Genomic DNA, 13,578 nt, shown 5'->3' with positions numbered 1-13,578 from the left:
GGATTTCCCTTGGTTCTGAGAACGAACCACATACTTGACTATTCCAATGGAACATAAAGGAAAATGTAACAGGAAAATGTAACAGGAAAACAAACAAACAAACAAAGTCAGAATTTTCTTTAAGAGTAAAGTAAGTAAAAAGAAATTACCACCCAGGGTATTTGTCTCCTTTCTTTTAAGGCACTTTGGAAAAGTCAGGATCTAGGGACAGAAAGAGAGGCCTTCATTTTTCGCATTTCCCAAAAACTTCCTCTCAGTGCGGTCATTCTTGGTTCCACTGACATCGCTGTTAAGGAACAGGGAATTGAAAGAAAGAATACTCTCTGCATGGCCCTGCTGCTTTTGCAGTGGAAAATAATTTTTAACCAATAAAAAAGGCTTCTGGGAAAAGAACCATGTTAGCATCCAAGATGCTCAAAGGGATAAAGGCACAGGTAAGTCTGGGGCTGGGCACCAGCTCAGCCTCCACACTAAGGGCTGGTTCCCAAGAAGACAGGGGTGGGGCTCCAGGCTACCACCAGCTGAGGGGTCAACCCTGGGATTAAACAGCTGAATCTTCTGCACTCAGCCCAGCCAGGCTGGACCCAGCAAGGGCCCCCACCGGTAGCAACTGCCTTGTGCAGCTCGTCCCAGGGAGGCTAAATCTCTCCCAGCAGAGATGGGTTTGGAGACGACACCCCTGGGGATCAGCCTCCCTGGAGTGGGAGCACCTGCTAAAAACCTGAGGGGGATGGGAGGCTTTAGGCACCAGAGTAGTTGTGGGGGAGTGTGGGAGGGTTCAGCTCAACTTCCTCTAGATCTCTAATTAGAAGGCACATTCATGCTGGAGAATGAATAGTCTGTTTGACCCTGAGTGCCACAGGCAAGTTTTAGGGAACAGGCAAGAGGCAAAGGAACAAAAACAGGGAGGAAGGAAGGAGAGAGTTAACAGAAAGAAGGAAGGCGGAGGAAGGAGAGAAGGTCCCCGAAAGGTAGGCCAGGCAGTGTGGCCAGCACAGAGAAGGAAGGAGCCCCCAGACTCCACAGGGGCCAGAACAGTGATTTCCTCCCCCTCCCCAGATTCCCAGTCAGTAAACAACAACCAGATTGCTGTCATTTACACCTCCACAGCAAAGGGCCCTATGGGAAGCTCCCAGGGTAGGCTGGAAGAGGGGTGGAGGTTCCCTCCCACCTGGGGAGGCGAGGGAGGTGGGGAGCTCTGCCTAGCAGGCCTAGGCTTTTGCCTCCCCCCCGAGGTCTAGCAGGATAACTTGACCAGGGAGGCCTTACACTCAATGGGACCAAAGGTGATTCTGCTCTTCACAAAACCTGGCCTGCTGACTAAATCAGAGGTCCATTCATGGCCAGTACAGCATACATTATTTTTCCCCCCTAAAAAATGCTCAATCCCCTCCCTACATTTAAAACACCACAATAAAAATACATAGGAAATTCAAGTTTATATAGCATGCTCAGAAAATAAATTGCCATGATTTAACACTAAATAGCTATGCAAATCTGGATCAACACAAAATCAAGCTAGATCATAATTAGAACCTGATTTGTTCTTTCTTTAAAATACTACAAACTGCTTTTTTAAAAAAAAAAGTCTTTACATTCAGAAATCAGACAATCTGGAGAAAGGCCACTGAATGTGAGAACACCTAAGGCTTTTGCTCTGGTGACTAATGTTGCCTTGGAACTCACACATTAGCAGGGCAAAAGGTCTGAGGCTCAAGTTTTAAAAATCCCCTTGCTAAGAAAAGACAGACAGACAGACACACACACACATAAGTGATTGTAGTAGTTGCATACCACTAAAAAAAGGTGGGGGAGGGGGTAAAAGGAGAATGGTTGAGATTGTGTTTTTCTGTTAAAATATGCAAACAAAAAACATCACACCAATCCGATTTCAGCAGCACTCTCCAATTTTTCATAAAATAATAAGAATACCACAATTTAAAGCGAAATTCTTACCTACTTCACAACAAAAATTAGCAGTTTATCACTGGGAATGAGTCCCACAGTCACCAAATTTCAGGCTGCGTACTGATTCTTTGGGTGACACTGTGAACATACCAAGAATCCCCCAAAGGTTGATGTTTTCTACATTTACAAACACCTTGTAGAGCTAAGAAGTCACATGCTGAGCCAAGTTGGGGGCAAAATATCCCACTCGTCCTGGTCATCTGGAAAGGCATCTGAATGATGAATGAAGGGGGCCTATCACTCTGATCGTTAAGAATGAAAGGGACCAGCCCAACAGATTGGCAGAGACGCACAGCAAAGGTCCCTGGCCATTTTCAGGTCTCTTATTAGTGTACCGAAATGCTAGCTTGGTGTCCCGATGTCCACTGTGATTTTGGTATACAATGGATTTCTCTCTATGTCCACCACCTTGTAAGTGAGTGTGTTCAAACCATCTGAAAGCATGGTCTCCTTTGTATGTGCAATTCGGTCAAACCTACAAGGAAAAGATAGGCAATGGGTTGGTGTCAAAACAGAAATCTTAAGAAAAAAGCATTAAACATTTGTCCTTCACACATGCCCACCTACTCTGCCAGTCCCAAGGACAGAACCCTCCCTCTCCCTCAAGGCATGGAGCCCTCTTCAGAGTCTCATTCCTGTAGCCTCCCCCATCTGAACAGAGAAAGAAGGCATGTAAATGAACGCAGAACACACCTCTGAGGATTGGGTTCATTTTTCTTGTCTCTTGAGTGGCGGATCATCCGACATTTGCCAACCACAGCATTGGGGCGAGATACAGACATACCTCGAAAAACTAATCTGCAAGGAGTAAAAGGACAAGTCATCATTGTAGAGCTGCCATGAGGCTTGGGTCCAAAAGCCCCGGCTGCAAGACTTGTGCCTCATCCACCATCTTGTTTATTGTTCTCACTCAGCCCACATCCCTGCCCGCTGTGGTATCCCACGTCCTTTTACCACAGGTTCTGCAGTTTGTGTTGGTGACTGCTCCATGCCAGGCACTGAGGGTGCCTGCCCTCTAGAACTTACAGTGCAAACTTAGAACACAGGACCATCAGTGTCAGGATGGAAGCGAGGGGGGAAGGAAGGCTGAGCTCAGGAAGGGAAGCCACTCACTTTCCCTAAGCAAGACTAGGCAGAGCCAGTTGTGAAAGCAAAGGGGTGTCTGCTAGAGCATTTTGGGCAGCCAGGGCAGCTGAGGCAAAGGCAGAGAGACAGAGCAAACACAGGGCCCTCAGAGAGCAACAGAAACTTCTGGGGACTGGTAGAGTCTGGAGTAGGAAGTGGCCAGAGATGAGACTGGAAAGAAGGGCAAAGGCTACATCATGGAGGCCTTCTCAGAGCTTTATAGCATCCCAATCATCAGTGCCAGTGTCTGAAAGGGATGTAATAAACAGTTCCCCAAAGGTTTTTGGCCAAAGGGAAGTCTCTGATAAGTACCATAACAACAGAGAGCAGAGATCAAGATAAGAGCCAGCCAGAACAGGATGGAAGAGTCTGTGTTGGTCTGGGGGAAAGGAATGATGACCCAAACCAAAGCCTTGACAGCAACAGGGCAAGTTAGTTAAGAGGCAGGACTGGCTGTCCCTGGAGGATTTAAAGGTTTCCCTCATCTCCCCCAGTGCTGGTCTTATGCCTGGCACTTGGGGAGTAGGTGCATAACAGATACACCCCTTATCTTTCAAGAAAGCTGCTCTACAAATCACACAGGCTTCTAGTCCCTCCACCCTCAGGGCTCCCTCCCCACTAACCTCCACGGCTCAGGTCTGTGGTGTCACCTCAGCCCTGAACACCATCCCACAGGCCCCATTTGCCCAGCTGGTGCTGTGGAAGCAAGTTTGTATCTGTCTGGACCCCCTATCTGGGGCTTCTGCGGCCTTCCGACTGGGCCTGCGGGACTCAGTGCTCTGTATGCTGAAGGGGCACATGGTCCGAGTCGGGTTTTCTCCCAGGCTGACAGCAAAGACTTGGGTCCATGACAGGTTCTTGTACTAAGCTCCATGTGACTGACTTGGATGCTGCTCTGACAGAAACCTTCCGTGAACTGCTCAAATTAATGTACTCCAATTCGGGAGGGTGCTAGGCTATATTCTGTTATCAAGCTCAATGACAAGCTCAGACTAGCTCCCAGAGGGAGAAGGTACTTCTTATCCACAGCTGGCAGGGTTGAAGTCTCCATGGCCAAAGAGAATTGGGCAGAATGTGGTTTCAAATGCCACTGGAATTTTTTATTTTTTATTTTTTATTTTTTACCATCTGCAATGACAACCCCTATGATAAAGGCTTACCAGCTTACAAGGAGCCCCTGGGGTGTGGATGGGGCAGTGCTGACCATGGAGAGATGGTTGTTGGGGCCGGCTGGGTCCACAAAAGTTCATTATACTACTCAGCCCTCGTTTGTGTATGTAAAAATGTTCCAGAATAAACGAATAACACAGAGATTCTGTAAAGGAACTTAGGATCCAGCCCAAAGAAACTTGTTTCGTAATCAAACAGGACCACAATGAAATGCCGAATTTTTGCAAAGGATACATGCTTACTTTTTCAGGACAAAACAGCATGTGGTATGAATCAAAGTAAACTCAATCCTTCACTTGGTTCTCATTTTGCATGTTCCAAGGCTAATGCAAAAATCACAGAAGCTTATTTTCCTAAAGACATTCTTCAGCACCTGTGGCACCTAGTGGAGGGCACACTTAAGAATGTGGGCCAAGGGGCGCCTGGGTGGCTCCGTTGGTTAAGCGTCTGCCTTCGGCTCAGGTCATTATCCCAGGGTCCTGGGATCGAGTCCCACATCTGGCTCCCTGCTCGGTGCAGAGTCTGCTTCTCCCTCTGCCTGCCACTCCCCCTGCTTATGCTCCCTCTCTGATAAATAAATAAAATCTTAAAAAAAAAAAAAATGTGGGCCAAGTGGGGTCTGTATCCCACCCGAGGAGCAATCCTTGCAGAATGACCAGGTGCTAACTGAAAACCTGGGAGTGATGGGAGACAGAGAAGAAAGAGGTCTAAGTTGTAACCATTACCTGTTAAAAATGTCATCATCTTCACCTCCCCAGCCCCAATAGTTATTAGGAAATCCATTGATGGTGAGAAACTGTTGTTTACTTAGAGCAGAGACACCTCCAAAATACTGAACATAAGGTAGGCTGGGGGAGAAACACACACACACAAAGACCAGTGGTTAGGTAAGTCTTGACTTTTCAAAATAAAGCATGCTCAAAGCATAAACACTTATAACCTTATCTTTATTCTCTGGGACTTTTTAATTGAGGTTTATGAGGGTTATCTGTTTTGTTTTGTTTTTTTTTTTTTTATCAGACTGAGATGATCTCAGAGAAGACACAGATATCAAAAAGTAGAATCTTGCTCTAAGAATACTGTGTTCCTTCTGTGGTTACCTGGAAAATTAGTTAGTGACAAGAGCATAAGCCCACTTTTGTGCTTCATTCGGGAATCTGTTTTCTATGCGTCTTGCTCCTGCATGGGAAATCTTTATCCAGGAGGTCCTGGAAACTGAAATTGCAGTAAAGCCTCCCTGTGCCCACCCGGTCATGCCCTCCCTTCCCACCCTCAGCTCATCTATCAGTCTAACTTTCATTCTTCACAGGCACACTAGTCTCAAAACTGACCCCAACAGTCAAAACAGTATTTCTGAAAATCTGCTAAAATAAAATTTTCTAGGAAATTCCTACCACATCCTAACTTAGCAAAATATATAAGGGTGAATCTACTTTGACACGTTTTCAAGAGTAGGGCATCTGGACTCTCATCCTTCCACACCTTTTTGTATTTTACTCCTTCAATGGTGATGAAATGTTAAGACTCGGGTCATGTCCAAAAGCCATACAAAGGTTTTCCCATGGTTCCTTTAAAGGCTGTGGTTTTGTGACGACTTTGTGTGCAGCACTAACCCACACTAGGGCTTTTACTGGAATCCAGAGAGACTAAAATCCATCACACAAATTAAGGAAAACTCTAACTCAGAGTTCAAGAGGGAAGTAGCCAAACCATCCAGAACATAAGAAAAAAAAGTGTTAATTATTATTTTCAAATACATTCAGGACATCTGACTGTGAGTACCCATGAAGATCCCTGGGGCCTGCTTTAATGAGTCAAAGGTAATCCATCTGTAACTAGGTGTTGTCCCGTAGGTGCCCAGTCACCCACCTTTGGGCATACGTCACACTATAGTCTGTGCCTGATTACAAGGGAGGTTTTGAACCAGGTGGCCAGGCCAATAAGATCTCTCACAATCAGTATTTTTTTTTTTAAAGGTTTTATTTATTTACTTGACAGAAAGAGATCACAAGTAGGCAGAGAGTCAGGCAGAGAGAGAGAGAGGGAAGCAGGCCCCCTGCTGAGCAGAGAGCCCGATGCGGGACTCGATCCCAGGACCCTGAGATCATGACCTGAGCCGAAGGCAGCGGCTCAACCCACTTAGCCACCCAGGTGCCCCTCACAATCAGTATTTATACAGAAAGGACTCTTGGTGACCTCCCAGGAACGTACATGCTGAGATGATGAGATTTGGTTTTGCCGCCCATGCTGTTTTCTCTGACCAACCGCCTGCCCCCCAAGCCTGACTGGTTCTGGGTAAGACAGGCATGGTGCTGTGGCAAAGAATAAGGTCATTACCACCGTGCTTCAAGGGGAGAATGAAGAGGGAGCGAGGTTTGAGCTCGTGTATCTCAAAGAGAAGAAGGTACATGAACAGGAAGATAGGGAGGGAAATTAGGAGGGTGCACGTTGAGGTTTAAGGCCAAATTCTCCTCTCTTTGAGACAGCAAATTTAGGGGCTGGTCTGGGGGAACGACTTCACAGCATTCCTATTTTCTTTTCTTTCCTTTTTAATTAAGCGGGCTCCATGGCCAATGTAGGGCTTGAACTCATGGCCCCGCCACTGATAGCCACATACTCTACCAATTGAGCCAGCCAGGTGCCCCTTAGCATCCCTGTTTGCATCTCCCAGCCCTTGTTCCCCCAGCAAGGGAGGATAGAACAAAATCATGGGGAATAAAATGAGTCTGAAAGATAGCATCTGTATCTAAACCAAGGGACTACAGGTCCGCATGGGCCTGCCACACTGGGGCAGTCAGTCGAAGCCAAGGCTGCCCAGCTCACAGCTTCTTGGACCTTCCGGCTGACTTAGAGCAGGGCGGGGAAGGTCAGTCTGCCCAACTAGTGGGTGATTTAAAACAACTTTATGTTAATATAAACATGGGAAGTTATGGAACAAAGTGCCTTTATTTTTTTTTAAGGTTAACAAAAAAGGCTACAAGGCTATTTTCCACCTATGACAATACTCTTCGGATTATACCAGTGCTCTTGGGGACAGGCATCAGCTGGCCTCCTCACTAGGGGCATTTTTTTTTTTTTTCTGTTTTCATGGCTTTTATTTAACTGATATGAACATAACAAAATACCTAGGTGTATAAATTATTTGGTCAGTATTTTTTCACTATAGTAAGAAATAGACTATAAGGTCATTTGCAATAATAATTAAACAGTAAATAATATAAATCATATTAAAATAATTTTTAAGTTTTTCATTTAATTTTTGATTTTTAAATTTTGTCTAATTTTTAACTTCAAATTATTATTATTATTATTTTTTTTTTTTTCAGCATAACAGTATTCATTGTTTTTGCACCACACTAGGGGCATTTTGATGAAAAGTCTGGGTCCCAATGTCTAAACAGAAGCCTGTACTTTGCAGGGACAAGCAAAGAAAGAACAGAATCATGTTCTTTCTTAAGTACCAAGGTACATCTGCTAAGGTACCCAAACCCAATAATTTACTGGGGGGAAACGATTCCAATTTGCTTCCCGAACTGGGTGGGGGGAGGGAATAGAAGAAAGCAAGGAAATATAGCATCTGTTTGGAGCCTACAGGCTAGAGCCATCCCAAACACAAACACCCTTCTTGCCTGGATGTGCAACATTATGAGTGTTTCTGGATTTTACTTTCCTCCTTAAATCATAACTGACTTTGGGCTTAAAAAGCACCCTGTTCTCAGGGGAAGGATTCTCTTCCAGAATCTAAAGGGATACTCCTGGGCTGAGGGGCTGCATTTTCCACTGGTCAGGTTTTCTAGCTTCTGGTGGATATCTCTTACCTAAATCCAAACTTATCCATGGCTACAGAAATGTGCCGTGGCTGTGGAAAACACCTGTAGGCATTGCGGTCGTTCATTGGAATGAGGTCCACGTCACTAAACACAAAGCAGTTGTAGTCATAATCCTTCAGGGCCTCTTGAAAGCCAATGTTGAGGAGCTTAGCACGGTTGAACATGGTTTCTCCAGCCTGGGGCAGAAACAGAACAAATGCTATCAGATACTGCAAGGCAACTGAATAGAATACTCACTCGGACTGGTGACCTGTCAACTACATGTGATCCTTAGTCCACTCATTTTTTCTGCTCTCACTTTACAAATCAATACCGAATGGCATGCCCTGCATCAGCAATCCCTGAATTATCATGGAGGACTTGCAAATACACGAAAATGAACAACTTGCTCACCATGGGATTTTCATCACAGCAACAGATTGCAAACAATGCTGTAAGCATTGCTAAGGAACTGGTTAAATAAATTATGTAACACCCTTAAAATGGAGTAGAGTTGTTAAAAAAAAAAACACGGAAGCTCTAAAAGGAAATGATTTTCAAGATAGTATTGTTAGGTGAAAAAGCATTTAAACATATGTGTCATGTATTTAACACACTTCATATAGACTAATTCCCATAAAGATAGCCAGGAAACTGGTGCCTATGGACTTTTTACTTCTTCCCTCTTGGTATGGTTGACTATGGTTTGGTCACTATATTGTGTGCCTTCACATATGTCTGTCATAAAATTAGGTACCAGAGAAATACCATGGACCCAAGTCAATCTCTGCTCTCGTTGTGTTCACAGTGTAGGGTGGGAAGCTGTGTGATACACTCTATGACAGAAACAGGGTATATGAGAGAGAAGAGGACACCTGCTTCAGGATGTCAACCACTGGGTCCCAAAGCACCAAGTCTGTTGGTGCAAAGGTATTTCATATATTACTTACTTATTTTCAGTTCCCCCACTAGAATATAAACTCAGTGAAAGCTGGAATTTTTAACTTTATCTTCACCCAATGCCTAGAACACTGCCTGGCATACAATAAGAGCTCAACAAGCAACTGCTGGATGGATGGATGGATGGATGGACGGATAGACAGATGGATGGATAGATGGATGCATAGACCAAGGGCTGGGTTTCAACAAGCAATGGCAGATGACAATTCTGGGAAGCTTCAACCAAGGGCTCCCCCAGGATCGCCACCAAGGGTCTCTGCTCTGAACTACAGCCCCAGGTTAGCAGGGACAGTAACAGCATCGACACTGCCACCCTTACAGTTAGTAGTCCACAAGCCCTTCCACATGTGTAGTCTCATCCCGGCCAGAATCCTCCCAACAATGCCATGAAGAAACTAACGTACAAAAGTGACACAGCTGGAGCTGGACCTGGCACTCCGAAATCCTCATTTAGCGCGCTCTCCCAATCCCTCTTGGAATCAACAAGATGAGGGCCTTCAACTTTGGGGGAAAGTATATCTCACAAAGGTCTACGGTGGTTACACAACTTTGAAGGTGGGCTCCCCAACGTCTTCTCTCCAGGCCCCCAAGAAAAGATTTGGAAACTGGTGCTCTAGAAGGCTGCCTGTGTGAGGACAGAGCATATGGATGGTGCTACAGCTATGCAGCCTCAGGTGGGTGACTCAGAGAAACCAACCACTTAAGAAACACAAGTATCAGGAAGTCAGAAAGAGCAGCCAAGAGAACAGTGAATGAATTAAAGAAAGATTTTATACAAGAGCTCCTTTCTTCAGCCCATGACAAAGCTTTCTAATCATGCATGGTGAAAGGAGAAGGCTGAGCCCAATGGCACACACTGTGTTCTTTAGTTGTACCCACCAGTTAAGAGTCATTTAGAATCCTGCCTTCAGCTAATTCTCTGAAAGTCTTGAGGTAAAAAGACATTTAAAGTCTAGAAACCAGATATGAAAACTATGAAGTTGTTGTAATTACTATTATTACAACACACTGCTAAAGTTCACTGGGAGATATGACATATGAGGTACAGGATAAGCGTTTTACATGCTTTTAAACATCTCAACAATCTTGTAACAACCTTTATCCCAACCCAGACTTACTACCTTCTTCTCAGACCCTTGAACCTTCTGGCAATGCAGAGAGAGATCTGTACTTGGTACTTTCCATCTTGTTCCTCTAGCCCCATGAAGACCCTAAGACTTAGCTTTCTCTGAATGTTTTCAGCCCCACTAACCACTTTTCCAACAAGTGAAAGGGTATCCCAACAAAGCCTTTACACACCCAGGTCGTAGATTGTGGAGGGTGGCCACCCAATGCTCCCTTTTCTTGGTACATTCTCTAAAACAGGGGCAGGGAGCTCTTGATGGACATGCCCAAGCCACAAGGCCTGGCCTGCTAGCCATGACTATCTGAACTAAGGAGATGTCTGGCTGAGACTATACTAAGCATTTTTCCTCTCCCAAGAACTGCCAATTTGGAACCATGAATGGGCACCCCTGGCATCATGCCCCAAGAACACTGGCAGCCTAGAGGAGAAACCCAAGGAGTAGATCTATCCTTTTCCCCACTTGCAGCATAACAGCTTCTTCAACTCAGTAAGGTACTTCAGTGTCTGATCCACAGTTTAAATTAGTCAGGCAGTTTTCTAAAATAGCCTGAACTGTGTATCACTTCTCTCAACTCAGCCTCACCTCTGTGATTCTGGGAGAGGGAAAAGGCGGGGTACATTCTTACAGGTCTAATTTCCTACCAGGGTCCTTAGGAACATCAGAGCAGCAGAATGGTAGATAAGTAAAGTACATGTTTTCCCCTTCCTCCCCTGGGATTATAGAAAGTCAACTCTTGGCTTCTCTGGGTGAAATGGTATAACACCTTGGGTAACTTCTTGATAAGAAAGACAGGCCCTGGCAAGCCTTCCAACCCCTACCACTAATAGGAGGAGTTCATTCCTCCTATTGGGGGGGAGTGGAAAGACACCCAGCCCTCATTCCTGCCTCTTCTCAATGGGCACATGCATCCAGTGTGTCTTCTGCTTCCAACCCTCAGGTAAATATTGATCAAGCAACACTACTGTCCAGTCAAGCCAAATACATAGCTGTGGAGACTGACACAGGCTTTTTTTTTTTTCCTGACACATGTGTTTTTATCCCAGGAATGCCAGCTTCTTGGCTTCTTAGCTATGTGACTTTGGGTAAACCACACCTCTAGGTCTCCATTTCCTCATCTGGTTATTTGGATGACAACAGGTGTGTTTTATTAGATGAGACAATGCATGAAAAGGCCTTTGCACACTGTCTGGCAACAAATGTCAGCTACTATCATTATTACAGGACTAAGTCTTCCCATCCATCTTGAACAGATCTTTCAAATTGTCTCCCAGAAATCCAACACGGAGACTTCTCCTTTTCTACCATTTGTGTGTCCGCTTCCCAATCAGCTTCAAGAACCTTTCCAAATCCTGCTTCTCTCATTGGGTGGGACAGGGTAGGGAAGGGGAGGGGAAAGGGTTCTAAAAAGGATTAGGGCTCAAGTAAGTTAGCCTGTGGCTCACAAAATGAGAATTTCTATAGCAGGAGAAAGTCCAAGACCTTTAGAGGTATGACATGCTTGGGACCCAGTCACACATGAAGAGGAACTGGAGCTCTGAGAGCAGGGGTCCCTCTGAAAAGCCGAGCTCTTTAGTGCAGGTTTCATCTTACCTTGGTAGATAAGAGTTATACATATTCCTTCTTTCAAGAGCGATTGGCTCCTCATAACAGAAGGAGAGGATAGGAAGAAAGAAGAAAGGACAAAAATGGTATGACATTCCCACAGCTGGACAGAGAAACTGTCTCACTGATCAAAGCTCACAGAAAAACCTGTAAAACATTTAGGACCAGGCCTATCCCTAAAGATGGGTATTAACAGTCAGTCAAGCAAAGCTAACAATGCTAGTCAGGAGAGGGCAAGCTCCTCAGGGAGAGGAGAGGAGGAAGAGACTGCCTTCAGACACCTCATGAAACGAACCCAGGGCCCTCTGGCAGATCTGGATGGCAGGGACAAATGTCCTAAGAAGCATCAGAAGCAACCTGCTCTAAGACTGTTAAAACCTTTCTCTAGAGCCCTCATTTATACTGAGAGAGCAAGTGGTATGTCCACTGAAAACGGAACCCTTATACACTGCTGGTGGGAATGGGAAATCATGCAGCCATCTTAGAAAAAAGTCTGGCAGCTCCTCAGATGGATAAACAAAGAGTTACCACATGATCCAGTGATTCCACTCCTAGGTATTTACCTGAGAAATGAAAACTTACGTCCACACAAAAACTTGTCCACAGCATTCATAACAGCATTATTCAAAGTAGATAAAAAGTAGAAACAACCCAAATGTCTGCCAACTAATACACGGATAAATAAAATGTGATATATCCCTACAATGCAATGTTAATCAGCAATAAAAAAGAATGAATGCTGATACAGGCTATCACATGGCCAAACCTTGAACACATCACGTTAAACTAATGAAGCCAGTCACGAAGGACCACATAAAGCATGATTTCATTTACATGAAATGCCCAGAACAGGCAAATCTGTAGAGACAGAAAGTAGATTAGTGGTTGGCTAGGGCCAGGTGGAATGAAGGGATGTAGAAGCTAAGAAATGCCAGGTTTATTTTTGGTGCAATGAAAATATTCTAAAATTGATAATGGAGATGGGTGCACACCTCCTGAATATACCAAAAACCACTGGATTATGTACTTTAAATAGGCGAATCGCATGGTATATAATTATATTTCAATAAGGGGATTAGCAGAAAGAAAAAAAAAGTTAAGAAAAAAGAAAAAACCCAGCTCCAAAGACAGAGGAGGACCAAAGATCATACTTCTTCCTCTATCTCATATATTCACTCTTGTCATTTACTGGGTGTCTGCGTCAGGCTTAGCTATAAGGCTACAGAAAAGGAAAAGACACAGTCCCAGTTCTGAGTAGTTCCGACTTAAACAGGCAATTATAATGGGGTGACGTGGAGATGAAGACACTGATCAAATCCTAGGGGACTGGAAAGGCATGGGAAGAGTGCGCCTAGAAGAGAAAACAACATTTGTAAAGGCTGGGAGGAAAAAAAGAACCATTTAAGAAGCGAAAAGAAATACAGAATGGGGAAGCCAGAATAAGACATGAGGGTGAATGTGGACCAAATCCCGCCGGGGAGGGGAAGGCTGGGAACTCAGCTAAAGTACTCAGGCTTTGTCTTTAATTTAGGCCATGGGAGCCCTTGAAGATTTTAAATGAAGATTAGGCTTTTACATGTCAAGCAGGGCCTTCTGCCTTACCCCACAACTGAAGGCAGGGAGATCTGCCTGGAAGCTGCTGCATGATTCATATGAGATAGAGAGCAGGCAGTCATGGCGGGCAGGTAGAGAACGCCTTCCTCCAAGGGCTAACACAGGGGCTCCACGTTCCCATTTAATGCCTCACCTGCTCCCTGGGCATGTGCACTGTACCCACAAGCAAGGCTTTTAGAATGGGTACCAGAGTCTGGTCTAAA

The 13,578-nt window shown here is 44.8% G+C and overlaps 1 protein-coding gene across 1 annotated transcript in view; it reads right to left on the bottom strand.

Annotated features, from left to right (window-relative positions):
- Positions 1-1,475: 1,475 nt before the first annotated feature.
- The window catches only part of B4GALT1 (beta-1,4-galactosyltransferase 1), a 52,643-nt gene continuing 40,540 nt past the window's right edge, over positions 1,476-13,578 (bottom strand). The window contains exons 3-6 of the mRNA XM_046022614.1: positions 8,082-8,269; positions 4,989-5,111; positions 2,662-2,766; positions 1,476-2,443 (exon numbers count right to left, since the gene is read on the bottom strand). Of these exons, the coding sequence (XP_045878570.1) occupies positions 2,311-2,443; positions 2,662-2,766; positions 4,989-5,111; positions 8,082-8,269 (549 nt within the window). The 3' untranslated portion in view covers positions 1,476-2,310. The remainder of the gene's footprint in view (positions 2,444-2,661; positions 2,767-4,988; positions 5,112-8,081; positions 8,270-13,578) is intronic.

Source organism: Meles meles, chromosome 11 (genome assembly GCF_922984935.1).
Source record: "Meles meles chromosome 11, mMelMel3.1 paternal haplotype, whole genome shotgun sequence".
Classification (NCBI taxonomy): Eukaryota; Metazoa; Chordata; class Mammalia; order Carnivora; family Mustelidae; genus Meles; species Meles meles.
This window is presented reverse-complemented; position numbering and strand designations above follow the sequence as displayed.